Source organism: Ceratotherium simum, chromosome 2, assembly GCF_057802395.1.
Source record: "Ceratotherium simum simum isolate JZ-2026a chromosome 2, ASM5780239v1, whole genome shotgun sequence".
NCBI classification, from domain to species: Eukaryota; Metazoa; Chordata; class Mammalia; order Perissodactyla; family Rhinocerotidae; genus Ceratotherium; species Ceratotherium simum.
The window spans coordinates 38,964,389-38,991,212 of record NC_141901.1 but is presented as its reverse complement, the minus strand read 5'-3'; the positions used below and the strand labels follow the sequence as shown (position 1 = coordinate 38,991,212).

General features: G+C 41.9%; 1 protein-coding gene across 2 annotated transcripts in view; it reads right to left on the bottom strand.

The window, feature by feature from the left end:
* FCRL5 (Fc receptor like 5) overlaps positions 1-25,797 on the bottom strand; it is a 44,184-nt gene extending 18,387 nt beyond the window's left edge. The window contains exons 1-9 of one of the 2 annotated variants that reach the window (XM_087441258.1): positions 25,681-25,797; positions 16,314-16,334; positions 14,803-15,057; positions 13,579-13,833; positions 12,994-13,278; positions 11,116-11,400; positions 8,097-8,375; positions 4,960-5,238; positions 1,813-2,091 (exon numbers count right to left, since the gene is read on the bottom strand). In XM_087441258.1, coding sequence (XP_087297384.1) covers positions 1,813-2,091; positions 4,960-5,238; positions 8,097-8,375; positions 11,116-11,400; positions 12,994-13,278; positions 13,579-13,833; positions 14,803-15,057; positions 16,314-16,334; positions 25,681-25,711 — 1,969 coding nt within the window. In that variant the 5' untranslated portion in view covers positions 25,712-25,797. The remainder of the gene's footprint in view (positions 1-1,812; positions 2,092-4,959; positions 5,239-8,096; positions 8,376-11,115; positions 11,401-12,993; positions 13,279-13,578; positions 13,834-14,802; positions 15,058-16,313; positions 16,335-25,680) is intronic. The other variant, XM_087441252.1, reaches the window with a different exon arrangement.
* Between the last annotated feature and the right edge of the window lie 1,027 nt (positions 25,798-26,824).

Sequence of the window (26,824 nt, the reverse complement as noted above, 5' to 3'; positions counted from 1 at the left end):
CTGCCTTATCTGAATTAGCCTGCTATCTTTTGCTTAAAACACTCTCTTCCTTTGTGTTTTGTGGTACACATTTTCACAGTGTCTCTTCTCTCAGCCACAGTCCATCTCAGTGTTCTTCCTTCTCAGTGGGGGCTGGCCTGGGGGTTCTGTCTGACTGGACACTCTCATCTTGGGCTATCTCCTCCACGCCTAGCTGCTCTCCAGACTGGCACTTCTACCATCTGTTCTTCACCCTGCGACTGGAGTGATGTTCCCCAGTATTAAAATCCTTCATGGACCCCAGATTACCCTTTAGAAGGAGCCCAAGCCCTTACCATTGCTTCGAAGGCCTCATAACCTGGGCCTGCCTCCCTCTCCCATCTCATACTGCCTCTTTCAACCATTTCCCTCTATGCTGCTGTCAATGAGAAAAGATCTCCTTCCAGTTTCTGAACATTTCTTCCTTCCGTCACCACAATTCATTAACACATGACTCAACCTGGAACATAGCCTCTTTCTTCCTCCCTCAAACTGTCCCTTCTCCTCTGGAATGTTCCTAATCACCATCAGGCCTCTGAAAACACATGAACTCTTCTAAGAAATGTCCTATCATCTCCCAACTGAGGTTGGGGTGCTCTCCCATCTGCCCCCACAGTCTCCAGGTACTTCTATCCCTTGGTTTGGTGTTTGCCCTATTGCTCATGTACATCTGCTATTAGACCCTGAGAGCTGTGTGCACAGCGCCATGTTGGTCTAGTCTCATGTATCCTTAGTCATTGGTGCAGTCTGACATACAGTATATACATAACCATTATTTATTAGGTGAATAAATGTCACTGTATAGAACTTTATACATCTCTGAGAGCATTTGATAATGACGTCACTGTCTCCAGTTTCCTTTGGCCTCTGGATTCAGGGGTGTAGCCTCTCTGTCTCTTTCATTTGGTGTCTCCCCCCTGGGTTTTCTGATCCTTTCCTTTATAATCTTTTGCACATCTTTTGTGGGAGGGGCTAGATTCTGGCTTGTCTCCAGCCTTGTTCTGTTTTTTTACAGAAGAGGAAACTGAGGCTGCTTCCAGCACCAGCCAGAACTGGACTCTGTGCCACCAGTGGAATCCCAAATCACACTATCCCCTAAAGTTGGGCTTAGAATTAGGCTGCACATAGATGGCATAAAACTGAGATTCAAGGCTCAACAGAAACCATTTAACTTTATAACTAGTAAACAATCACTTTCACGGCCTTTGAGGCACTAAGGCTTGCAAGCAGAGGTGAAGTCATCTCTGCTCATGAGGGGCTATCTCTTGCCCTGCTTCCAACCTCTCCCCCATCTGTTTCTCACTCACACTATTGCCTATACAACTCTGAGGTGCTTAAGCAAGAGGGACATCGTTGAGTAACTATGATCCTGCTACCTGTCTTTGTATCCTTCATGGTTTTGTATACTACTCATGATCAAAATCTGATATGAAAGGGACAAGAGACACCTCTGTGCCCCTGGCACCTGATGTTGTAGCTACTGAGAACAATTGACTGAATGAAAATCAGGCATCTGAGGATTCAGACAAGTAGAGAGAAAATGAAAAGCATTTGTCTCCTCAGAGTTTGGGGTCCAGGAGAGAGAAGCTGCTGTGCAGACAGCCAGGGGTGTGATGGCACCTTGGCTGCCCAAGGAATGAGGCTCAAAAGCAGCAGACAGCTGTTACAGTGAGTCTCAAAGGATATTGGTTTAGCCCAAGAAAGAAGCAGAGGAAATTTGAGGGTGGGAACACATTTGCAGAGGGGTTGGTGAGAAAGGACAAGGATGAGTGATTGACAGAACCTAGGGCTTACTGGCAATGGAGAGGTGCACTGAGGTGCTGCGCTGGGCCCCCTGGCCATTGTCAGCGGTGCAGTAGTAGTTCCCAGAATGCTCCGTGGTCAGAGAGAAGCTGAAGGAACTTGTTTTCCGTGAAGTGGCTTCTATCTTCTTAAGAATTACACCTTCATGAAAAAACTGGTACTGGATGGGAAGAGAACCTCTCTGGGATTCACAATTCAGTGTCATCACTTCTCCTTCAGGAACCCGGTCCCCAGGAGGGCTAAGGGTGAGGACAGGATGAGACACGGGGACTGAGGGAGAGAAAAAACTAGTCAATAGTTGCTTCTGTTGCTTACTGTAGATTTCAACCAGTGGCCAGTGACATGCCCAGTCTCATCTCCACTGGCCCTCAGGGTGGCTCAGCAGCCTCCCAGGCTTTTGTCACCAGCTCCCCTCTCCTCACGTTGGCCTCTTCCTTCCCATCAGACATCTGACCCCTTCTCTCCTCTTTCCCCTTGTTAGTTAACCTCACTTGTTTTCCAGAGGGAAGACCACTCTCAAGAAAGTAGTCCTTTATCTTCCTGCTATCAGACCCACACCCTTACCTACATCAGCCCCTTGGTCCTCCGCTCTGCCCATTGACCCTGGAAGAGTCATCCCTCCTCCCACCCAAGGAGGACCCTCCTTTTTCTTGACCCTGAGCCCACCTGCCTCTGTCCTGGATGTAAATTCTCTGCTTCTATCGGCTTCTTCCAAACACCATTTAGATGCATTTAATCTTCTCCACGTTAGAAAAACAAAAAAAAAGAAACAACAACAACCCTATGTGCATTTATTTTTCCCCATGGTCACTTTCAACTCTTTTCTGTGGACAGACTTCTGGAAAAGTGGCCTACATTTATTGTCTCCACTTCTTTACCTCACGTTTACCTTTTGTCCATTACAAATAATAATAATAATCTGGTTTTTATCCCCACCAATGTACTAAAGTTGATTTTTCATGTTTATAGTTATAATCATGATCATAATGATAATAATAATAGACACTTATAATGATAATGTAGTGCCTTTAACTACCTGTCTGGTGTAAGTGTACTAGTCATATACAATTTGTATATATATGTACACAGACACTAATTTAGCTATCAAACAATCCTATGAGGCAGGTACTATTATTGTCTCTATTTTACACAGGAGGAAACTGAGACCCAAAGGGGTTAAACCACACAGTTAGTAGGTTGTGAGCCAGCAGTCAAACACAGGTATTCCAGTTATCGTTTGTGTTCTTCCGCATTTGTATGCAGTGTTTGGTGACCCAATTCAGGGGAAGTGACTCAGTTCTTAGCTTTCATCATCTATTAGTTCTGCCATTTCTGAATTAGCCTGCTATTTTTTGCTTAAAACACTCTCTTCTTTTGTGTTTTATGGTACACATTTTCACAGTGTCTCTTCTCTCAGCCATAGTCCCTCTCAGTGTCCTTCCTTCTCAGTGGGGGCTGGCCTGGGGGTTCTGTCTGACTGGACACTCTCTTCTTGGGCCATCTACTCTACTCCTGGCTGCTCCCCAGACTGTCCCTTGTAGCAGCTGTTCTTCACCCTGCGACTGGAGTGATGTTCCCCAGTGTTAAAATCCTTCATGGACCCCAGATTACCCTTTAGAAAGAGCTCAAGCCCTTACCATTGCTTCTAACGCCTCATAACCTGGCCCTGCCTCGCTCTCCCACCTCATCCTGCATCTGTCAACCATTTCCCTCTATGCTGCAGTCAATGTGAAAAGATGTCCTTCCAGTTCCTGAACATTTCTTCCTTCCATCACCACAATTCTTTAACATATGACTCAACCTGGAGCACAGCCTCTTTCTTCCTCCCTCAACCCCTCCCTTCTTCTCCTGGAATGTTCCTACTCACCGTCAGGCCTCTGATCACACATGTACTCTTCTAAGAAATGTCCTGTCATCTCCCAACTGAGGTTGGGGTGCTCTCCCATCAGCCCCCACAGCCACCAGGTACTTCTATCCCTTGTTTTGGTGTCTGCCCTATTGCTCATGTACATCTGCTATTAGACCCTGAGAACTGTGTGCACAGGGCCATGTTGGTCTAGTCTCATGCATCCTTAGACATTGGTGCACTCTGACATACAGTATATACACAACCATTATTTATTAGGTGAATAAATGTCACTGTACAGAACTTTATACATCTTGAGAGCATTTGATAATAATGTCACTGCCTCCAATTTCGTTGGGCCTCTGGATTCAGGAGCACAGCCTCTCTGTCTCTTTCGTTTGATGTCTCCCTCCAGGGATTTCTGATCCTTTCCTTTACAATCTTTTGCACATCTATTGTGGGAGGGGCTAGATTCTGGCTTGTCTCCAGCCTTGTTCTGCTTTTTTAGAGAAGAGGAACTTGAGGCTGCTTCCAGGACCAGCCAGGGCCAGACACTCTGCCACCAGTATGAGCCCAAATCACACTTTCTCCTAATATTGGGCTTGGAATTTGGCCACATATATGGCACAAAACTGAGATTCAAGGCTCAACAGAAACCATTTAACTTTATAACTAGTTCACAATTCCTTTCATGGCCTTTGAGGCAGTAAGCCTAGCAAGCAGAGGTGAAGTCATCTCTGCTCATGAGGGGCTATCTCTTGCCCTGCTTCTAAGCCCTCCCCTATCTGTTTCTCCCTCACACAATTGCCTAAGCAACTCTGAAAATGTTTAAGCAAGAGGGACGTCTTTGGAGTAATTGTGATCCTGCTACCTGTCTTTGTATCCTCCATGGTTTTGTACACTACTCATGATCAATATCTGATATGAAATGGAGAAGAGACACTTCTGTGCCCCCGGTAACTGATGTAGTAGCTACTGAGAACAACTGACTGAATAAAAATCAGGCATCTAGGGATTCAAGTAGAGAGAAAGAGAAAAGCATTTGGCTCCTCAGAGTTTGGGGGCCGGGAGAGGGAAGCTGCTGTGCAGACAGCCAGGGGTGTGATGGCACCTCGGCTGCCGAAGGAATGAGGCTCAAGAGCAGCAGACAGCTGTTTCAGTGACCCAGGGAGTCTCGAAGGATATTGGTTTAGCCCAAGCAAGAAGCAGAGGAAACTTGAAGGTGGGAACACAATTGTGGAGGGGTTGATGAGAAAGGCAAGTATGGGTGATTGACAGAACCTAGGGCTTACTGGTGGTGGAGAGGTGCACTGTGGTGCTGCGCTGCGCCCCCCGGCCATTGTCAGCGGTGCAGTGGTAGTTCCCAGAATTCTCTGTGGTCAGAGTGAACCTGAAGGAACTTGTTCTCCGTAAAGTGGCATCTATCTTCTTGATAAATACATCTTCACGAAAAAACTGGTACTGGATGGGAAGAGAACCTCTCTGGGCTTCACATTGAAGGGTCACCATTTCTCCTTCAAGAACCCGGTTCCCAGGAGGGCTAAGGGTGAGGACAGGATGAGACACCGGAACTGAGGAAGAGAAAAATCTAGTTAACAGTTGCTTCTGCTGCTTACTGTAGATTTCAACCAGTGACCAGTGAAATGCCCAGTGCCATCTCCACCAGCCCTCAGTGCCACCCAGACGCCTCCCACGCTTTTCTCACCAGCTGTCTACTCTCCTCACGCTGGTCTCTTCCTTTCCCATCAGACCTCTGGCCCCTTCTCCTCTCCTGTCTCCCCTTGTTAGGTGACTTCACTCCTGTTTTCCAGAGATAAGGCCACTCTCGAGAAAGAAGTCCTTTATCTTGCTACCATCAGACCCACACCCTTGTCTACATTAGCCCCTTGCTCCTCCCCTCTGCCCATTGAGCCTGGAAGAGCCCTCCCTTCTCCTACTTAAGAAATACGCTCCTTTATCTCGACCCAAGCCAACCTGCCTCTGTTCTGGATGTAAATTCTTTGCTTCTATCAGCTTCTTCCAAACACCATTTAGATGCATTTAATCTTCTCCATGTTAGAAAAACAAAAAACAAACACAAACAACCCTACGTGCATTTAGTTTTCCCCATGGTCACTTCTCTTTTCTGTGGACAGACTTCTGGAAAAAGTGGGCTACATTTATTGTCTCCACTTCTTTACCTCACGTTTATTTTTTGTCCATAACAAATAATAATATTAATCTGGATTTTATCCCCACCAATGTACTAAAGTTGATTTTTCATGTTTATGATTATACTGATGATGATAATAATAATAATAATAGTTACTTATAATGATAATGTAGTGCCTTTAACTACGTGTGTGGTGTATGTGTGTTAGTCCTACACAATTTGTATATATATGTATGTAGACATTAATTTAACTATCAAAACAATCCTATGAAGCAGGTACTACTATTGTCTCTATTTTCCAGACGAGGAAGCTGAGGCCTAAAGAGATTAAACCCCCCAGTTAGTAAGTGGTGAGCCAGCAGTCAGACCCAGGTATTCCACTTCTCATTTGTATTCTTCTGCTTTTGTATTCAGTTATTTGTGACTAAATTCAGGGGAGGTGATTCAGTTATTAGCTTTTCGTCTATCAACTCTGCCTTATCTGAATTATCCTGCTATCTCTCTTCCTTTGTGTTTTAGGTACACATTTTCACAGTGTCTCCTCTCAGCCACAGTTCTTCTCAGTGACTTTGCTTCTCAGTGGGGGCTGGCCTGAGGGTTCTGTCTGACTGGACACTCTCTCTTGGGCCATCTTCTCTACTCCTGGCTGCTACCCAGACTGGCCCTTCTACCATCCATTCTTCACCCTGTGACTGGAGTGATGTTCCCCAGTATTAAAACCCTTCACAAATCCCTGATTACCCTTTAGAAAAAGCCCAAGCCCTTACCATTGCTTCTAATGCCTCATAACCTGGCCCTGCCTCCCTCTCCCACCTAATCCTGCCTCTTCAACCATTTCCCTCTATGCTGCTCTCAATGCAAAAAGATCTCCTTCCAGTTCTTGAACATTTCTTCCTTCCCTCACCACGATTCTTTAGCACGTGACTCAACCTGGAACACAGCCTCTTTCTTTCTCCCTCAACCCCTCCCTTCTCCTCCTGGAATGTTCCTACTCACTGTCAGGCCTCTGAGCACACACGAACTCATCTAAGAAATGCCCTCTCATCTCCGAACTCAGGTTGGGGTGCTCTCCCATCGGCCCCCACAGCCTCCAGGTACTTCTATCCCTTGGTTTGGTGTTTGCCCTATTGCTCATGTACATCTGCTACTAGACCCTGAGAACTGTGTGCACAGGGCCATGTTGGTCTAGTCTCATGCATCCTTAGACATTGGTGCAGTCTGACATACATTATATACACAACCATTATTTATTAGGTGAATAAATGTCACTGTATAGAACTTTATACATCTCTGAGAGCATTTGATAATAATGTCACTGCCTCCAATTTCGTCGGGCCTCTAGATTCAGGAGCAAAGCCTCCCTCTCTCTTTCATTTGATATTTCCCTCCAAGGTTTTCTGATCCTTTCCTTTATAATCTTTTGCACATCTATTGTTTGAGGGACTAGATTCCAGCTTGTCTCCAGCCTTGTTCTATTTTTTTTATAGAAGAGGAAACTGAGGCTGCTTCCAGGACCAGCCAGGACCAGAGTCTCTGCCACCAGTATACGCCCAAATCACCCTGTCCCCTAAAATTGGGCTTGTAATTTGGCCACACATAGATGGCACGATACTGAGATTCAAGGCTCAACAGAAACCATTTAACTTCATAACTAGTTCACAATTCCTTTCACTGCCTTTGAGTCAGTAAGCCTAGGAAGCAGAGGTGAAGTCATCTCTGTTTATAAGGGGCTATCTCTTGCCCCGCTTCCAACCTCTCCCCTGTCTGGTTCTCCCTCACACAATTGCCTAAGCAATTCTGAAAATATTTAAGCAAGAGGGACATCTTTGGAGTAACTGTGATCCTGCTACCTGTCTTTGTATCCTTCATGGTTTTGTACACTATTCATGATCAATAACTGATATGAAAGGGACAAGAGACACCTCTGTGCCCCTGGGAACTGATGTTGTAGCTACTGAGAACAATTGACTGAATAAAAATCAGGCACCTAGGGATTCACAGACAAGTAGAAAGAAAGAGAAAAGCATTTGGCTCCTCAGTGTTTGGGGGCCAGGAGAGGAAAGCTGTTGTATCGACCGCCAGGGGTGTGATGGCACCTCGGCTGCTCAAGGAACAAGGCTCAAAAGCAGCAGAGAGGTGTTTCAGTGAGCAAAGGAGTCTCGAAGGACATTGGGTTAGCCCAAGCAAGAAGGAGAGAAAACTTGAAGGTGAGAACACATTTGTGGAGGGGTTGGTGAGAAAGGCCAAAGATGGATGATGACAGAACCGAGGGCTTACTGGTGATGGAGAGGTGCACTGCCCTGCTCTGCTTGGTCCCCCGACCATTGTCAGCAGTACAGTAGTAGTTCCCAGAATGCTCTGCAGTCAGAGTGAACCTGAAGAAACTTGTTCTCCATGAAGTGGTTTCTATCTTCTTGATAATTACACCTTCATGAAAAAACTCATACTGGATGGGAAAAGAACCTCTCTGGGCTTCACACTGAAGTCTCACCACATCTCCTTCAAAAGCTCGGTCCCTAGGAGGGCTGAGGGTGAGGACAGGATGAGACACGGGAACTGAGGGAGAGAAAAAATTAGTCAACGGTTACTTCTACCACTTACTATAGATTTCAACCAATGGCCAGTGAAATGGCCAGTCTCATCTCCACCAGCCCTCAGGGTGGATCAGCAACCTCCCAGGCCTTTCTCACCATCTCTCTCCTGTCCTCACCCTAGTCTCTTCCTTTCCCATCAGACCTCTGGCCCCTTCTCCTCTGCTGTCCCCCCTTGTTAGTTGACCTCACTCCTGTTTTCCAGAAGGAAAACCACTCTCGGGAAAGAAGTCCTTTATCTTGCCACCATAAGACCCACACCCTTACCCTGTTCCGTCCCCCTGCTGTATGACTGTAGAAGAGCTGTGCCCCTCCCTTCCCAAGCCATTTGAGTCTTCTTCTCAGTCCCTCTTCTCTATTTCTCCATTCACTGGGGTTGACCTCAGGGCTCTGCCCTTAACCCTTTTCCTTTCCAGATTCACATACTTTTCTAGGACCTTCTCCTCTGTTCCTACAGTTTCCCTGCATCCAGCCTGACTCTCTCTATTTACAGGTGAGAAAATTGAGTCAGCAAGAGGCTAGGACGCCTAGCCTAACCTAGCAGGCTGGTTTCCAGGGCCAGCCAGGGGTTGGCTTTGTATCCTGACTGCTGGTCCAGTGCTGAATCACATCATCTCCTTAACAGTGGGCCTGGAGTCTGCCATGAATAGAGGGGATGGCACAGGGCTCCACAGAAGCTGTTTTCCTCTCACCATCATAACTACCTTCACAGTTTTGAGGACAGGATGGCATCATATACTGGTAAAGGAGGTGATGAAGTCTGGGGTTCTCCCTACCTCCGTAGTTACATCTTTGGAGTATCAATGATGTTGCTACCTGTCTCTGTATCCTACAGGGATTTGCACATTGGTTACTGTCAAAAATTAACTGTTAATTGGGACAACATATGAAGGGATACCTCCATATCCCTGGTAAAAAGAAATGATTTGTGAGCTACTGAAATTGATTCGGTACTCAGACATCTGGGCCTTCAGAGGACAAAAGAAGAAAGAGAAAAAAACAGAGTTCTACAGATGTCGGGGACCAGACAGAGAGAGAGAGAGATGCTGCAGACACATTAAGGGGTGTGATGGCATCTGGGCTCATTGAAGAATGAGGCCCACAAGAGATAGACACTTGTTCAAAGATCTGGGAGCCAATGGGGACATTAGGATGGTGTTATGAACTGAGTTTTCTCCCTCCAAAATGCATATGTTGAAGCCCTAACCTCCAATAACCCCCAATGTGACTATATTTGGAGACAGGCCCTTTAAAGAGATAATTAAGGTTAAATGAGATTAAATGGGTGGGGCTCTAATCAGATAAGACTGACGTCCTCCTAAGAAGAGGAAGAGACACCAGAGACCTGTCTCCCTTTCTGACCTCATATAGAGGAAAGGCCATGTGGGGACACACTGAGAAGGTAGCCAACTACAAGCCAGAAAGAGAGCCCTCATTAGGGCTCCCACCAATCCTCCTGGCACCTTGATCTTGGACTTCTAGCCTCCAGAACTGTGAAAAAATAAATTTCTGATGTTTAAGCCACCCAGTCTGTGGTATTTTGTTAGGGAAGTCTGAACAGACTAATGCAGATGACTTGGGGGAGGAACAGGAAGCAGGTAAGTGAGTAGAGATTTGTTGGAGAGCAGTAAGAGAAAGACTAACCAGGAGTGGCTGTACTTTCGTTGATTGACAGAAGAATCAAGGACTGAGTATCATCTAAGCCAAACAAAGCTGAACTGTGTAATTTCTCTTTGGCCAGAGATTGCTGAACTGACAAATTTTGAACTCTGAAAAGTTTCAAAGCTATGTTAGTGGAGTTTTGGTCAGATGGTACATTTTCCCATTGATGATTCACTCTAAGGAATTCCTGAGTTCCTGAGAGTATGGTCACAGGAAGGAGCTCAGAACTGCCAAGCAGAGGCAACAAGCCTGCTTTGATCCCACGTGAGCCAAAAGCCTGTAAATCTTTGTAGCTGGAGTCTCTAGACTGTGGGGGAACATGCAACCTGACCCTCGCTGTGACTTCTGGTGGTCAGAGTTAACTCACTTCTGATGGAGACTGGCCTGTCCTTGCTAGCTGGGTCCCCAGGCCATTGTCTAAGCACAGGAGTCATTCCCAGACTGTTTTGTGGGCACAGAGATTGAGGGATGCTCCTCAGCTATAGGGGTCTGGGGTCCTCAGGATTTCAGCCTCATGATAAAACTGATATAGGATGGGAGAGAGGCTCCCTTGGTTTCACAGTGAAATTCTTTGCAGCATCCTGTGCCCCAGCGGCCCTGAGGGTGAAGAAAGGATGTGTCACTGGGGATGAAAGACACAACCAGGTGGTCAGGGAGGGTGCCTGCACATCCTTAAATCCAGGAGTCTTATTGAGAGACGTAGAGCCAGATCAGACCTGGTTCTAACATCCTATTTGTTCTGGCTTTATTCCCAGGAGTGATTTCCTTAAACTAAGAGGGAATTTGTAAATATAAAGGGTTTATACATGTGCCAATCACCGAGCCTGTTCTCTAACCTCCATTTCTAAGAGTTCCAAAAGTTCCCACTGCCCACAGATCCTTCTGGGCCAAACTCCCCCTCCTGCTAGTCTCTGTCTAACTCATGGTAGGTTATTCAGAGTATTAAATTATTGTTAACTATCGATATCCATTCCCACCCAACTGCCTTATGATCTTCACTAAGTTTGATAACCCGTTCCTCAGATAATATCTGGCAGACTCACCTTTCACATTGATGGTCACTGGCTTGCTTTGAAGGATGAGGTGACCGTTGCTGGCTTCACAGTTATACTCTCCAGCATCACTGTTTTTCACCATCGAGATCTTGAATTCTGCGTTCAGGGAATTCTGAATCTTTGTTTTCATACGCTGCTTATTTGATCCTTTGTACCAGGAGATTCTGACGGCCCCTGGGACCCCAACTACTGAGCAGGTGAGGACCAGTTCCTGCCCTTCAAACACCAACTCTAGGGCTGGGCGGGTATGTATTTGAACATTGGCAACAACTCCTAAATGAATAAAAATGACATATGGGACTCTTGGCAGTGGGGTACTCATCACTGGAAAAGAGTCACAGGATGGGAAGGGCTAAATCTGCTGATCCAATGTGGGATGTTGGCCTGGAATGGAATTGGGCTTGGTCCTTGAGAAGAAGGAGGAAGTGATGGAGAGACTGTGTTCCTTCCATTGCTTGGGAGACCTTCTACTCTCTAATGATCTTGCAGAGCATCTGGCTTAACGAATAGAGGCAACACTGCCCACCTTTCCTCATGTCTTACCTATCCCCTCATAAAGCTTGGACCAGTCATTCCATATATTACACCCAGTGCCCAACAGTGGCATTGCTTGAGGGAAGTAGTGGTGGTGGTGAAGGGTACAGGGAGACTTGGCATTAGAGGTACTTGTCCTGGAGCTGTGGTAACTGCAGCGGCTAGTTGGAAATCAATCATTCGCATATACAGTAAGCTTGCCCTCAGGAAAGCACGTCTTAACCCCTCTAGCTTGTCAGTTACATGGTCAGAGAAGGTGAACCCAGGACAGTACCCCTAAGTGGGGAAACCTGTGATGAAAGGTTTCCACACTCTAGGTGTGTGTGGTTTCACATAATGAGGTTGGCTTAGAGCAGTGCTTTTTTGAATCGTCCTGGAGTCTTGAAGATCAAGATACCTGAACAGAGTGGGAGTAGAGCATGAGGTTGGGGTTCCATCAGTTACATTGAGGGAGATCCTATGCTAGAAATTACTGTGTTGCAATTGTTGGATAACACCCTCTCCACCTCCCCTGAATTCTCATTCTTTAAACTGGTGACCTAAGAAACACCTGTTCCCTGTGATTGGAGAATAGATTAATAAAATCTAGGAATTTTAGAAGAAACAGAGTTATAGAACCATGTTTTTTCTTTTTGGCCTGGAAATGGGAGTGAATTTTTGGAGCATGCTACCACTTTCACTCCTTTATCACTCAGGAAAGCATGCACCCCAGACTATGCATCCCTTCCTAATGCTCAAGTAGGTTTCCCATGAGACAGGTCAGATTTAATCTGGGGAGGCATTTGACCATTGATTAGCAGTCATGCTTGAAACCTATACAACTTCAGAGACTTAGAGAAAAGCAATAGTGGGTACACAACCATCTCTAGTGACATCAAGTTGTAACTATTTATTCCCAAAGATTTTGTTCTTTGATTTTGTTGTTCTGAAGTGTTCTTCTCCAGGCATCTAGCATTCTAGGAATCTGTCCATCTGGCTGAGCAGAGTCCCTCCAGCCCAGCCAGAGGGCTCTGCCATAGCCCACAGCTTATGCCTATGGGCCTAGCAGGAAAAAATAGTGATGTCAAGGAAGAGAGCTTTCAGAGGGCAAAGAAAGAGTTGTATCTCATAGCATTGAAAGAAAAAATAGTCTTCTCTTAGAGTTTCTTGTTTCTAAGCTCCTCTAAGATGTCCATAAGAATTGAGGTTTCTTCTCTCATACCTTTCTTCATCCCATTCCCACAGGTATAAGAAGCACTTTCGACATGGACCAGTGGCCCAAGAAGATGTGCAGTTCTGCCTGGTTCTTCCCAGCCCCAGTCCCAGTAAATCTCAGAACCCACTGACACTCACTCTGCACATATATCTGGGACGTCTGGCTCTGTTTCCAGACACGGGAAGTCACTGTCTGTGCCTCGCACGAGTAAGACCCTGAGTCTTCTCTCCTTATGGCAGTGATCTGGAATTCTGGGGAGCTGCTCCACCCTGACCCCAGGGTCTGTCCACCTTTGAAGAAGTGGAACTGGAGCTGGACATCTGACCTCTGTGGAGGGAGCTGGGTCTCACAAGTCAGGGTCACTAGTTTCCCCTTGGTGGGCCAAGAGGATCTGGCTTTCAGCACGGGAGGTGGAAACAGCTCTAGAGAGAAGGATCACAACAGTCCTCAGAGCAATGAGGCTTGGAACTTCTCTGGATAAAAACATAATTCATCCTCAGCACCCACAAGCAGAGCATACAGAAGCGGGCAAAGAAAGAGATGCCACTTTTGATTCCTAACATCCTACAGCCCAAAGCACAGTTGCACTTTCTCTGTTCCTTGCAAGAATGTGCCCTGAGGTTCAATAGTACTCCAGTCCACCCTTTTCTTCCTATTCTCCCTCCACAACCTCAGGGACCCTCCTTTTGACTAACCCACTTCACAAATAATGAAGGCTTTACCTTGGACTTGGATGTTGACTGTGTTTGAAGTAACAGAGCAACACTTTTCCTTAACTCCACTACAGCGATATTCACCACTGTCCTTCAGATCTGCTTGATGAATGTGAAAGTCAGAAGTTTTATGAAGGGATGCCAGGAATCTATCATTCTTGTATAGTGTCATATTATTCACTGCTACTCCCGCCTTTGCTCGGCATCTCAGAACCACAGAGTCGGCTTCAAACACGGGAAGTGGAGCCTGCAGGATCAGGTTAGCTGTAGGAAACACAAGACCACTTATGTGTTTCATCCCATTGTTTCTCCTTTCTTTTTGTTATCAAGTAGATTTTATAGGAATGAGGATGGGGAAAAAGGATTCTTAAAATAATTGTCAATTCTGCTTTCTGATATTAAAATAAACACATATGCCTTGAGAAAACTAGGAAAGCAGAAATGTACATAAAAACCTCCTATCATCTCACCACCCAGATTTTGGCATACGTTTTGACAGTTCTCTTTTCCATGTGCATGTATGTGAGAGTCTGTGTGTATTTTTTTCGTTTTACGAAATTGTAACATTATTTATCTATTTGATAACTTGCTTTTCACTTGCTATGTAATGAACACTTTTCTGTTGTCAATATCATGCCTGGACCTAGTTTTCAATGGCTACAAAATTTTCCTTCAACGGCAACAATGTAATTTATTTAATGAGTGTTCTTTTCTTGACCATTTAAGGTCCTTCAGTTTTGGGGGTGCATATCTATGATTGTTTCAGTAGGTAAATTCTTAAGAGGGGAATTGTCAGGTCAAAGAAGATTAGCATATTTTTTGCTCCTTGCTACTATATTGTTTCCTTGTTCACTAAATTAAGGAGCATTATAACTAGGGAGATACTGCTTCAAATCCAAAACAGGTGGCTTTAGGACAAAAAAGGAAATGTTTCTTCTTTTCTCTCTCTCTCTCTATGTCTATCTATCTGCCTATCTGTGTATATCTATCTGTAAATATGAACAATCCTCATACTGCTTATTATTTCAAGTAAATTATGTAGTCTTAAAACCATACATAGATTTAGGAACCATTCAAATAAATTGCTTCTCAAATTTCTTTTTACTTGAGCAGCTTGTAAAAAATACAAATTCTTCAGTCCTCTTCCTATAGATTTTGAAGGAGTAAATATTGGGTAGGTTCTGCATAACAATATGATTTCAAAAATTTTTAATTCTTTCACTTTTTTCTCACCTGTAGAAAAGAGTAACCTCACAGAGTTACTCGGGAGTGAGTCAGAGGCCTGACATCTATACTCCCCAGAATCATGAACCACATGGGTGTTACTTAGGGTTTTGCTTGACATTTTTCCCTCATGGTACCAATAGTACCATGTTGCTTTCCGTGCTGGGTTGAAGTGAAGACCATTGCAAATCAGTTTCACCGTCTCTCCTTGGAAGGCAACGGTCCATGGAGCATGGAGGGAAACCACGGATTTGGGTGCAGTTGCTGAGGAGGAAAGAGAAAAAGTCTGAGGTGGAGTTGCCTGCAGTCCCCATCACAATGGTTTGTAAGGGACAGAGTGGAGGATCTGGCTTTGGAAAATCCCTAAGAAAGCCCCCTGGGAAGTTCACTGAGAGCTCAAGGCTGCCTGTCAGCCAAAGAACTCACCTTTCCAGGGGACAGTGATTGCTCAGGGGATGGCAACGAGCAAAATGATTTTAAGAGGGCAATACCAGCACGATTCACTACCAAATGTCGATGAGAAAAAATGGCTAGTTAGCCTGTTGTGGAATTGGATCCTAGAGAAAGTCACCGCCTGCCCCTGCCACTTCATCGTGTTCATAAACCCATAAGAACTTCCCAAGGAGTTGTTAAATCACAATTTTGCACTTTTCATAAAAGGATAAATTATATTATCTTAAGATTTTAGCACTGAGAAAAGCTTGAGAGATTAACTTGTCTAACACCTTCGTTTTATACATGATTATTCAAATGCCCAGAAAAATCCCATCATAGCTAATTGTGGCTGAGCAAGGAATGGACAAGTCATTCACTGGAGTCCAGAGGTGACCTAGACAAGAATGAAACCCTAGGGCAGCTGATTTTGGACAAGGAGAGAAACTGAAGAGAGTTCTTGCTATTCATGGGTCCTCAAATATCCCAGACATTCTCTGACCCAGAAGAATGGCAAAAAGAGTCAGAACTAAGAAAATATGTGATATAGACAATTTGTATTCTCCCCTAATCTCCCCTTTTTGTGCATTTCTTCCTTTTAAGGGCTCAGTTGTTGGATGTTCTTCTGCTTCCCACACATTTCCTGGAGGATTTTACTCTTGAAACTGTATAGGATGCAATGTTCCTGCTGGTATCTCCACAGCGTGATGTTTTCAGAGGAGTTTTTCTGGCTTGCTGATTGGAGAACATCCTATCCCAAGCCTTGCACATTTGTCCTGGAGTTGAAGACGTCCTGTTTGGTTAACTGGAGTCCATTTGCCATAAGAGTAAGTGCAGGGCAAGGCAAAGGCCAGGAGCTGCGTATGCACTTGCCACTTCTTCCAGGGAGGTTCGGAGGGTGACCATGAAGCTATCCTGGCCCTTGGGCAATGTCAATAGACCAGGTGACACTTTCACATCTCCACTGGTCTTGGCAAGAAAAACAGGAGATATTGGGGATCCTCAAACAGCTGTTACAAATGTTTCATATTTATCAGGGAGACGTTCTAATCCAGAGACACTGAAGAGCAAAAGAAAGGAGAACTCACCAAATTGTCCACTGACAGGAGCTGCAAAATATAAATAAAGAAATAAAGAACCAAAGATAAGCACATGGCAAGAATTCTTTGGCTTTTCAAAAATAACGCCTATTTTTTCTGTCCATTTATTATTTCTTTCATTAAAAATTCATTTTTTAAAATTTAATAGTCATTTATTAAATGTCTATGTACCTTAGGCATTGTGCTTGGACCTCTAAGATGAATGAAAAGTGGTATCTGCTAGTAAGAAGTTGACTGGTGGGGGAAACAGAAACATGAAGCAAAGTAATAGAACTGTCATACAGGTGTAAATGCAGTAATAGAATACACAGAATGGCCACCCATCCCAGTGTGTATGGTGTGTGTATGTGTGGTGAAAAATGTGAGTGAACCATGAGATGTACCTGAAGGAAGTGATGTTTGAGCAAACTGAATGAGAACAATGTGCAGGGCTTAGGATAGGATGTTCTCCAATCAGCAAGCCAGAAAAACTCCTCTGAAAACATCACGTTGTGGAGATACCTGCAGGAATATTGCATCCTATACAGTTTTAAAAGGTGTTTGTGGATGGCAAGAGATGATGGGGAGGGTAATCAAGGCAGAAAGGGCACAAAAGTGAAGAAATAGCATTGGTGTTCAGGAGTTGGGGGGGGTCTGGAAAGTAGGGAGTAGTGGGAGAAATCAGATTAGAGAGGCATGCAGGGCCCAAGTCATGGATGGTAAGTAGCTCAGATTTTGTTACGAAAGCAATGGAGATCCATGGAAGGTTTCAAGTAAGAGAGTGTCAAGGTTAGAATTTGTAATTTAGATGGATCACTCTGTCAGGGAGTAGGCTTCAGTGAGACCAGATGTGAAGCAGAGAGACTTGTTAGAAGGCAGGCAAGAGAAGATAGTGTTTAATTTTCTTCAGAGTGTTTATCTGAAATTACCTAAATTACTTACTTGTTTACTTTGTTTACTTCTCCCTCTCTAGAGTAGAAATTCTGTGAGATCAGGGACTTCTCCTGCGTTCACTATGTGTTCCCCAGGACCTATAACAGTGCCTGGCACATATGAGATATTTCGTAAATATTTGTTCATTATGTAATCAATTAGAGAACTAGGTCAGTAAGTAGAGAAGGGAGGATATAGGTTTGAGAAATGGGTAATGGGGAGAGAAAGGAGGCAAAATTGGCAAGTTTATAAATTGATCAGACATTCCAGATGAGGGACAGATTGTTCATTCATTCAACAAAAATTTTTGGAATGCCAACCACGTGCCAGGAACTGGACAAGGCAATGGAAATCCAGCAGTGAAAGAGAGAGAGAGAGAGATTGTCCCTGTCCACGTGGGGCTGGCTGATGGAGGAGCAATCTAAACCTAAGTGTTTTATAGGGAACAATGGATTATTTGCCAATACCTAGATATCTTGGTCACAATGGATTTTGTATTGTTTTAAATGTAGTTTATATTTTTCTGAGTGTATTCTATGTGGTAGACATTCACATATATTATTTCATGTAATCTTGTCAATATCCCTATGAGATAAGTTCTATGATTATCCCCATTTTACAGATGAGAAACTGGTTAAGTAGATAGTATGTGACAGGATGGAGTTTTGAGCCCATTTGTTTAAACCCATCCTGTTTGACTCCAAAGTGCATGCTCCTGTCCATTACCCTGTTCTGCCTTTCTGTATTGGTGCTACAATGGGATGTGCTTCCTATTTCTGAAGTATTTCATGCAGCTTCCAACTAGAGCGTCCTTTTTTATTACCTTGTGCTCCACTCCATTCCTGCCCCCTCCAGCTCCCACTTTCTCTCTGTTTCATAAAGTCATTACCAGCTACTTGCAGATAGTTTATTATCTGCTTGCACCATCACTGGTAAATTTTCCTGGACAATTATTTAACCGTGATCTTGTTACACAGCTGTTTCTTGTACGTTGACCTTGCTGGGGGCCCTTCTATATAATGAGCTTCCTGAGCACAGAAATACTGCCTCCCGCATCTTCCCATTATTCTCAGCACCTAGTACAGTGCTGTGCATAAATGTTACTAAAAAATTTTGGTGAACAAATGAATAAATATATTTTATTCTAATATTTTCAACTTTGGTAACAAACAACCTGTTTATATGTATGAATTGATAGAGACTTATGCACACTCACAGGCATAATTAGAATGTCGTGTGCTGGGAGTGACATGAGCAAGATGGAGGAATAGGAGGTCTCCACCTTTTGTTCCCCCTGACAGAAACAAATATTTGGCAGCAATCTATAGACAAAAGTGGGAATATCTGAGATCCAAGTAGGGGATTGTGAAACCCCAGTGGAGCCAAAGACGAAGGACAGCCACTTTGAGAAGGCAGGTATGTGCCCTGGCGGCAGGACCACTGATTATAATCCCAGCTGCAATGTGAAAGCTGTCCCATCCCCCTGTGGATTCGACTCTAGCCCTGCTTGTCCATGTTTCTGCCACCAGCCCCTTCTGCCGTGGGACGCAAGAGGAACCATGCCCATCTGTGCCCTGGTAACATGCCCACCGACCTCAGACCTGACTGCTGTTGCTGAAGCAATCCTGTGACCTGGCTCCAGTCCCACTCTACTGCAGTCCAAATGTAGTCCTTGCTGCCCAAGGACCAGCCAAGAGACCCAACAAGAGCATACTGAGACCCAAGAGAAATCACACACATCCATGCTCCTGGTAACAGCTTGCCAACTGTGGACCCAACTGCAGACCCAGCAACAGCCACAAGACCCAACTCTAGCCCTGCTCAACCGTGATCCTGGAGGCAGTCCTATAAGTCAAGGGAAGCAGTGGGAGAAGATATTTATCTGCCAAAACCAGTCTGTAAGGACTGGATGAATGTCTGCTCTTCTAAATACACAGGCACTGATGCAAGGCTGCACAAATCATGAAGAGTCAGGCAAACATGACAACATCAAAGAAACTAATAGGATGTTAGTAACTGACCCTAAAGAAATGGAGATCCATGAACTGCTTGACAAAGAATTCAAAATAATTGTCTTAAAGTAGCTCAATGAGCTATAAGAGAACAAGGACAACTAAATGAAGTCAGGAAAACAATACATACACAAAATGGGAATTTTAACAAAGAAATAGAAAACATAAAAAAGAACCAAACAGAAATCTTGGAGCTGAAGAATACAATGACTGAACTGAAAAATTTAATAGTGACTTTCAACAGCATAATCAATCATGTAGGAGAAAGAATCAACAAACTCGAAGACAAGTCATTTGAAATTATCCAGTTAGAGGAATAAAAAGAAAAAACAATGAAAAAGAGTAAGAAAGCCTAGGTGACTTATAGGTGCCATTACAAAAACCAGTATAAACACTACTGAAGTCCCAGAAAGAGCAAAGAACAAGGGCAGAAAGATTATGTAAAGAAACAATGACAGAAAACTTCCCAAGTCTGAGGAGGAAAATGAACACCAAGGTCCACGATTCCCAAAGAACCCCAAAATAAGTTGAACATCAAAAGGTCTAAACCAAGACACATTGTAATAAAATTCTCAAAAGTCAAACACAAAAAGAGAATTTTGAAATCACAAGAGAAAGATGACTCATCATATACCAGGCAACCCCAGTAAGATTTACAGTGGATTTCTCAGTAGAAATATTACAGGCCAAGAGAGAGTGGGATGATATATTCAAAATAGTGAAAGAAAAAACTGCCAACCCAAAATACTATACCTGATAAAGCTTTCCTTCAAAAATGAAGGAGAGATAAAAATTTTCCAAGACAAACAGAAGCTGGGGGAGTTAACCACTGTTAGACCTGTCTTACAAGAAAAACTAAAAGAAGCTCTTCAAGTTGAAATGAAAAGACACTGATTAGCACATGAAAACATACAAAATTATAAAACTCTCTGGTAAAGATAAATATGTAGTCAAATTCAGAGCACTCTAATCCTATTTCTTAGTCCATTCAGGATGCTATGACAAAAATACTATAGACTGGGTAGCTTATAAACAATATATATTTATTTCTCACAGTTGTGGAGGCTGGAAAGTACAAGATCAAGGTACTGGCATAATTATCTCTGGTAATAATCCACTTCATAATAGACAATCATCTTCTCACTGTAACCTCACAAGGCAGAATGGATGAAAAAGCTCTTTCTGATCTCTTTTATAAGGGCACTAATCTTATTCATGAGGGTTCTGCCCTCATGACCTAATCACCTCCCAAAGGCCTCATCTCCTAATACTATCACTTTAAGGGTTAGGACTTCAACATATGAATTTTTTGTGGAAGAAAACATTCAGAACATAGCATACTATAATGGTGGTATGTAAATAATGTTTAACCCTAGTATAAAAGTTAAAGAAGACAAAACTATTAAAAATAACTATAACTACAATAATTTGTTAATGTATACGTACTATAAAAGTATATAAATTGTGACATCAATAACAACATGTGAAGGTAAGAGAAGAAAAGTGTAGAGTTTTTATATGTGACGGAAGTAAAGTTCTTAGTTTAAACTGACTATTTAACTATCAGATTTCTCAGTGAGCCTCAAGGTAATCACAAATAAAACAACTGTAGTAGATACACAAAAGATACAGAGAAAGCAATCAAAGCATTACCACCACAAAACAGTCATCAAATCACAAAGGAGGACAATAGAAAAGGAAGAAAGGAAAAAAGGAACTATAAAACAGTGAGAAAACAATTCGCAAAATGGCAATAGTAAGTCCTTACCTATTAATAACTACTTTTAATGTAAAAGGATGAAATTTCCCAATAAAAAACATAGAGTAGCTGAATGCATAAAAAAACAAATCCAACTATATGCTGCCTATAAGAGTTTCACTTTATATTTTTAAGGACATATATAGGCTGAAAGTGAAGGGATGGAAAAAGATATTCTGCAAAGGGTAACCAAAAGAGAGTAGGAGTGACTCTACTCTTAGACAAATAGATTTTAACTCAAAACTGTAACAAGAGACAAAGAAGGTCATTATATAACGATAAAGGGGATAATTCATCAAGAGGATTTAACAATAATAAACATATATGTACCCAATATTAGAGCACCTAAATATATAAAACAGATATTGACAGAACTGAAGTGAGAAATAGATAACAATATAATAATAGTAGGGGACTTCAATATCCCACTTTCAACAATGGGTAGATCATTCAGACAGAAAATCATTAAGGAAACAGCAGAGTTGCACAACACTGTAGACCCAATAGTCTATATATCTAATATGTCTACCTAATGGATGCATACAGAACATTCTATCCTACAGTAGAAGGATACACATTATTCTCAAGTGAGTATGGAACACTCTCCCGGATAGATCCTGTGTTATGTCACAAGACAATTCTTAACAAATTTAAGAAGATTGAAATTATATCAGTATATTTTCTCACCACAATGGTATGAAACTAGAAATCAATGACAGGATGAAAACTGTAAAATTCACAAATAAGTGGAAATTAAGCAACACACTCCCAAATAAACAATAGGTCGAAGTAGAAATCAAAAGGAAAATCAGAAAATATCTTAAGAGAAACAAAAATGGAAACACAACATACTAAAACTTATGAAATATAGCAAAAGCAACTCTAAGAGGGAAGTTAATAGCAATTGAATGCCTACATTAAGAACAAAAGAAAGCTTTCAAACAAACAACCTAACTTTATATCTCAAGGATTTAGAAAAAGAAACCCCAAGTTAGCAGAAGGAAGGAAATAATAAACATTAGAGCAGAAATAATCAAATAGAGAATTTAAAAAACAATAGAAAAGATCAACAAAACAAAGAGTTAGTTTTTTGAAAAGATAAATAAAATTGTCAAACCTTTAGCTAGACTAAGAAAAAAAGAAGAAACAAATAAAATCTGAAATGAAAGAGGAGACATTACAAATGATACTACAGAAGTATAAACAATCAAGGAGACCACTATGAACTTTATACACCAACAAATTGAATAACCTAGAAGAGATCAATAAAATTCTAGAGGCATACAACCTACCAAGGCTGAATTATGAAGAAACAGAAAATCTGAACAGACCACTAACAAGTAAGAAGATTGAATCATTAAACAAACCAGCCCCCCCAAAAAAGTATAGCCCAGGATCAGATGGCTTTCTTGCTGAATTCTACCAAACATTTAAAGAAGAATTAACTCCAATCCTTCTCAAACTCTTCCAAAAAAATGAAGAGGAGAGAACACTTCCAAACGCACTTTATAAGGTCAGCCAAACAAGTACACTACAAGAAAACAAAATTACAGGCCAATAACTCTGATGAGCATAGACACAAAAATCCTAAAACAAAATACTACCAAACTGAATCCAACAGTATATTAAAAAGATCATACACCATGATCAAGTGGGATTTATCCCTGGATGCAACGAGACCAAACATATGCAAGTCAATAAATGTGATACACCACATTAACAGAATGGAGGCTAAAAATCATACAATCATCTCAGTAGGTGCATAAAAAGCATTTGACAAAATTCAACATGATTTCATGACAAAAACTCTCAACAAATTAGGTATAGAAGGGAATTATCTTAACACAGTAAAGGCCATATATGACAAGCCCACAAATAACATCACACCCAGTGGTGAAAAGCTGAAAGCTTTTCCTTTAAGATCAGAAACAAGGCAAAGATACTCAATCTAGCCACTTCTATTCAATGTAGTACTGGAAGTCCTAGCCAGAGCAATTATGCAAGAAAAAGAAATAGACATTCAAATCAGAAACTAGGAAGTAAAACTTGTCTCTGTTTGCAGATGGTATGGTCTTTTATAGACAAAACTCTAAATACTACTCCAAAAAACTGTTAGAACTAATAAATGAATTCAGTAAAGTTTCGGGATACAAAATCAGTGTACAATAATCAGTTGCATTTCTGTACACTAACGATGAACTATTTGAAAAAGAAATTAGGAAAACAATCCCACTTACAATAGCAGAAAAAAGAATAAAACACTTAGGAATAAAATTAACCAAGGAAGTGAACAATCTTTATACTGAATACTACAAAACATTGTTGAAAGAAATTGAATAAGACACAAATAAATGGAAACATATACCATGTTCATAGTTTGGAAGAATTAATATTGTTAAAACGTCCATATTACACAAAGCGATCTACATATTCAATACAATCCCCATCAAAATTCAAAAGGCATTTTTCACAGGAATAGGAAAAAATTCTTATACTCATCTGGAGCCACAAAAGACCCTGAAAAGCCAAAGCAATCTTGAGCAAGAAGAACAAAACTGGAGGTATCACACTTCCTGACTTCAAACTGTATTCCAACACTATAGTAATTAAAAACGGATATAAAAATAGACATATAGAGCAATGGAACAGAATAGAGAGCACAGAAATAAATCCACACATTTACAGTTAACTGATCTACAACAAGGATGCCAAGAACACATAATGGGGAAAAGATAGTCTCTTCCATAAACGGTGCTGGGAAAACTAAATATCCATCCTAAAAAAAATAAAATTGGACCCTTACATCACACCATGTACAAAAATCAGAGCGAAATAGATTAATGACTTAAATATAAGACCTGAAACTATAAAACTACTAGAAGAAAATAAGGGGAAAATCTTCTTGGCACTGATCTGGGACATGATTTTTTGGATATGACCCCAAAAGCACAGGTAACAAAAGAAAAATAGACAAATAGGATTGCATCAAAATAAAAAGCTTCTGAACAGCAAAGGAAACAATCAACAGAACAAAAAGGTAACCTACAGAATGGGAGAAAATGTTTGCAAACCACATATCTGATAAGGGATTAATATCTAAAACGTATAAGGAACACTAACAAATCAACAGTAAGAGATAACCTGGTTAAAAAACAGTTAAGAACCTGAATAAATATTCTCAATAGAAGACATACAAATGGCCAACAAGTATATGAAAAGATGCTCAACATCACTAATCAACAAGGAAATGCAAATCAAAACCACAATGAGATACCACCTCACACCTGTTAGAATAGCTATTATCTAAAAGACAAAAGATAACAAGCGTTGGTGAGGATGTGGAGAAAAGGGAACCCTTGTATACTGTTGGTGGGAATGTAAATTGGTATAGCCATTATGAAAAATTGTTAGGAGGTTCCTCAAAAAATTAAAAACAAAACTATCATATGATCCAGCAATCCTACTTCTGGGTATATATCGAAAAGAATTGAAATCAGGATCTTGAAGAGATACCTGCACTCTCATGTTCATTGCAGCATCATTCACAATAACCAAAATATGGAAACAACTTGAATGTCTACTGATGGATGAATGGATAAAGAAAATGTGGAATATATATGCAGTGGAATATTATTTTGCCTTAAAAAAAGAAGAAAACCCTATCATTTACCACAACATGGATGAACCTTAAGGACATTATGTTAAGTGAAATGTCAGACAGAGAAAGACAAATACTGTGTGATCTCCCTTATATGTGGAACCTAAAAAAAGTTGAACTCACAGAAATAGAGAATAAAATAGTGTTTGCCAAGTGGTGGGGTGTTGGGGAACAGGGGAGGCGTTGGTCAAAGGAAACAAGCTTTCAGTCGTAAGATGAATAAATTCTGGGGAGCTAATGTACAGCATAGTGACTGTAGTTAATACTAACCTATACTTGAAATTTGCTAAGAGAGTAGATCCTGAGTGTTCTCGCCAGATACACACACAAAAGGCAACTATGTGAAGTGGTAGAAATGTTAATTAGATTGATTGTGGTAGCTATTTCATAATATATGTGTGCCAAAACGTCATCTTGTATATCTTAAATATGTGCAATTTTAATTTGTCAATTATACTTTAATAAACCTAGGAGGAAAAAGACAGAATGTCACGTGTCTTAGGTTTGTCCCTTGCCTTACTCACTTCCCCCTCTGTGTCCCCGTCCTCTCCTCCCCCTCCCTGTGTTCTTCATCTGCCACTCACTGCTGTGGTTTGCGTTTGTGTGCAGAAGAAGGAGACATCTTTATGTTAGCAACTTTGCCTTCCCATGGCTAGCATCAGGATCTAGGCTGGTCATACAAGGTCTTCTCTGAATAATACAATATGAACGAGCAAACATAATCAATTTTCTGGACTTCACGAAGTAATATTTTTTGTAGAAAAAAAAAAAACAATAGACCCTTAACAGTTGTGGTCACTGTGGTTTCTTTCTTTGTAGGGTTGAAGGTTTACTCCAGCTCTGACCACTCCTTCAGTCTCAAGGGAGGAATCCCTGAGCTTTATGGTGAAGCCCAAGAATGTAATCTCCCCAGGCAGGAAAGAACCTCTGAGCCCCGAGAAAGGGCCAGGCCCGTGGTGGAGAGAGAGGCTGTCCCTACCCCACCCAAAGCCCATGTCAAGCCGTTCTACTCACCCAGGACCAGCAGTGACACCCACAGCAGCATGAAGTCCTGGCCTGCCCAGGGCTGGGACCAAAAGAGAGGTTTTCTCAGGTTTGGTCTTACAGTGTCGCACTGTCACACCAGCCCCAAGGAGCACATCTGAGAAATTGGTTTTTCGAAGAGCAGGATGCGTTAGTGAATTAGAAAGAAGGAAGTGGAAGTACCCATTTTTAACTACTAATCAAAGTTTCCTGGCCTATGATCAATGTGAGAAAATACATGTTAGGATTTTTAAAAAGTGCATACCCTTGACCCTGCATTTTCTATTGCTGGGAAATTACCTTAAGGAAAGTAAGTGTATGAAGATAGCTCTAAAAGAATTTTTATTGTAGCATCATTAATAATTGCCAAAACACTGGAAGCCACATAAAAGATCACGGACATGGGACTGTTTAAGAATATTCTGATACATCAATACAAAGACATGCAATGGAGCCATTAAGAATGAGGTAGATCTGCACATGTAAGAAGGCAAGACCCTCCCCATCAATGTGAAGAGAAAAAACTGAGAGTAGATTGGTATTTGTACTATTATCCCGTTGGGGTAGATGTAAAAAATAGAATATATGTGTATATAAACTGATGTAAGTATCCTTTCTTTCCCCTGGAAAGTATACCTGAAATAGTGGTTACATTTAAGAACTATGGATGGGAAGGAGACATTTCATTTAAAAAGCAAAGCTTTTTTTTTTTTTTAATTTATTTTTCCCCCAAAGCCCCAGTAGATAGTTGTATGTCATAGTTGCACATCCTTCTAGCTGCTGCATGCGGGACGCGGCCTCAGCATGGCCGGAGAAGCGGTGCGTCGGTGCGCGCCTGGTATCCGAACCCGGGCAGCCAGCATCGGAGCTCACACACTTAACCGCCAAGCCACAGGGCCAAAGCAAAGCTTTTTTAAAAATTACTATGTGAGTGTATTGATTTTATAACTTTTTAAAAGTCACATTTTCATCCTGTCATACTGGTCAACCAAGATCCCTAAGACAGCTGCTATGAGGAATGCCAGTTTCTTCCTTTCAAATAATTTTTCCTACCCTTTCTTTCTGGGTCCATACTTTGGCCTTCCTAAGGGAAAATTTAATTTCATAACTACAAATCTACATCACATTACATATA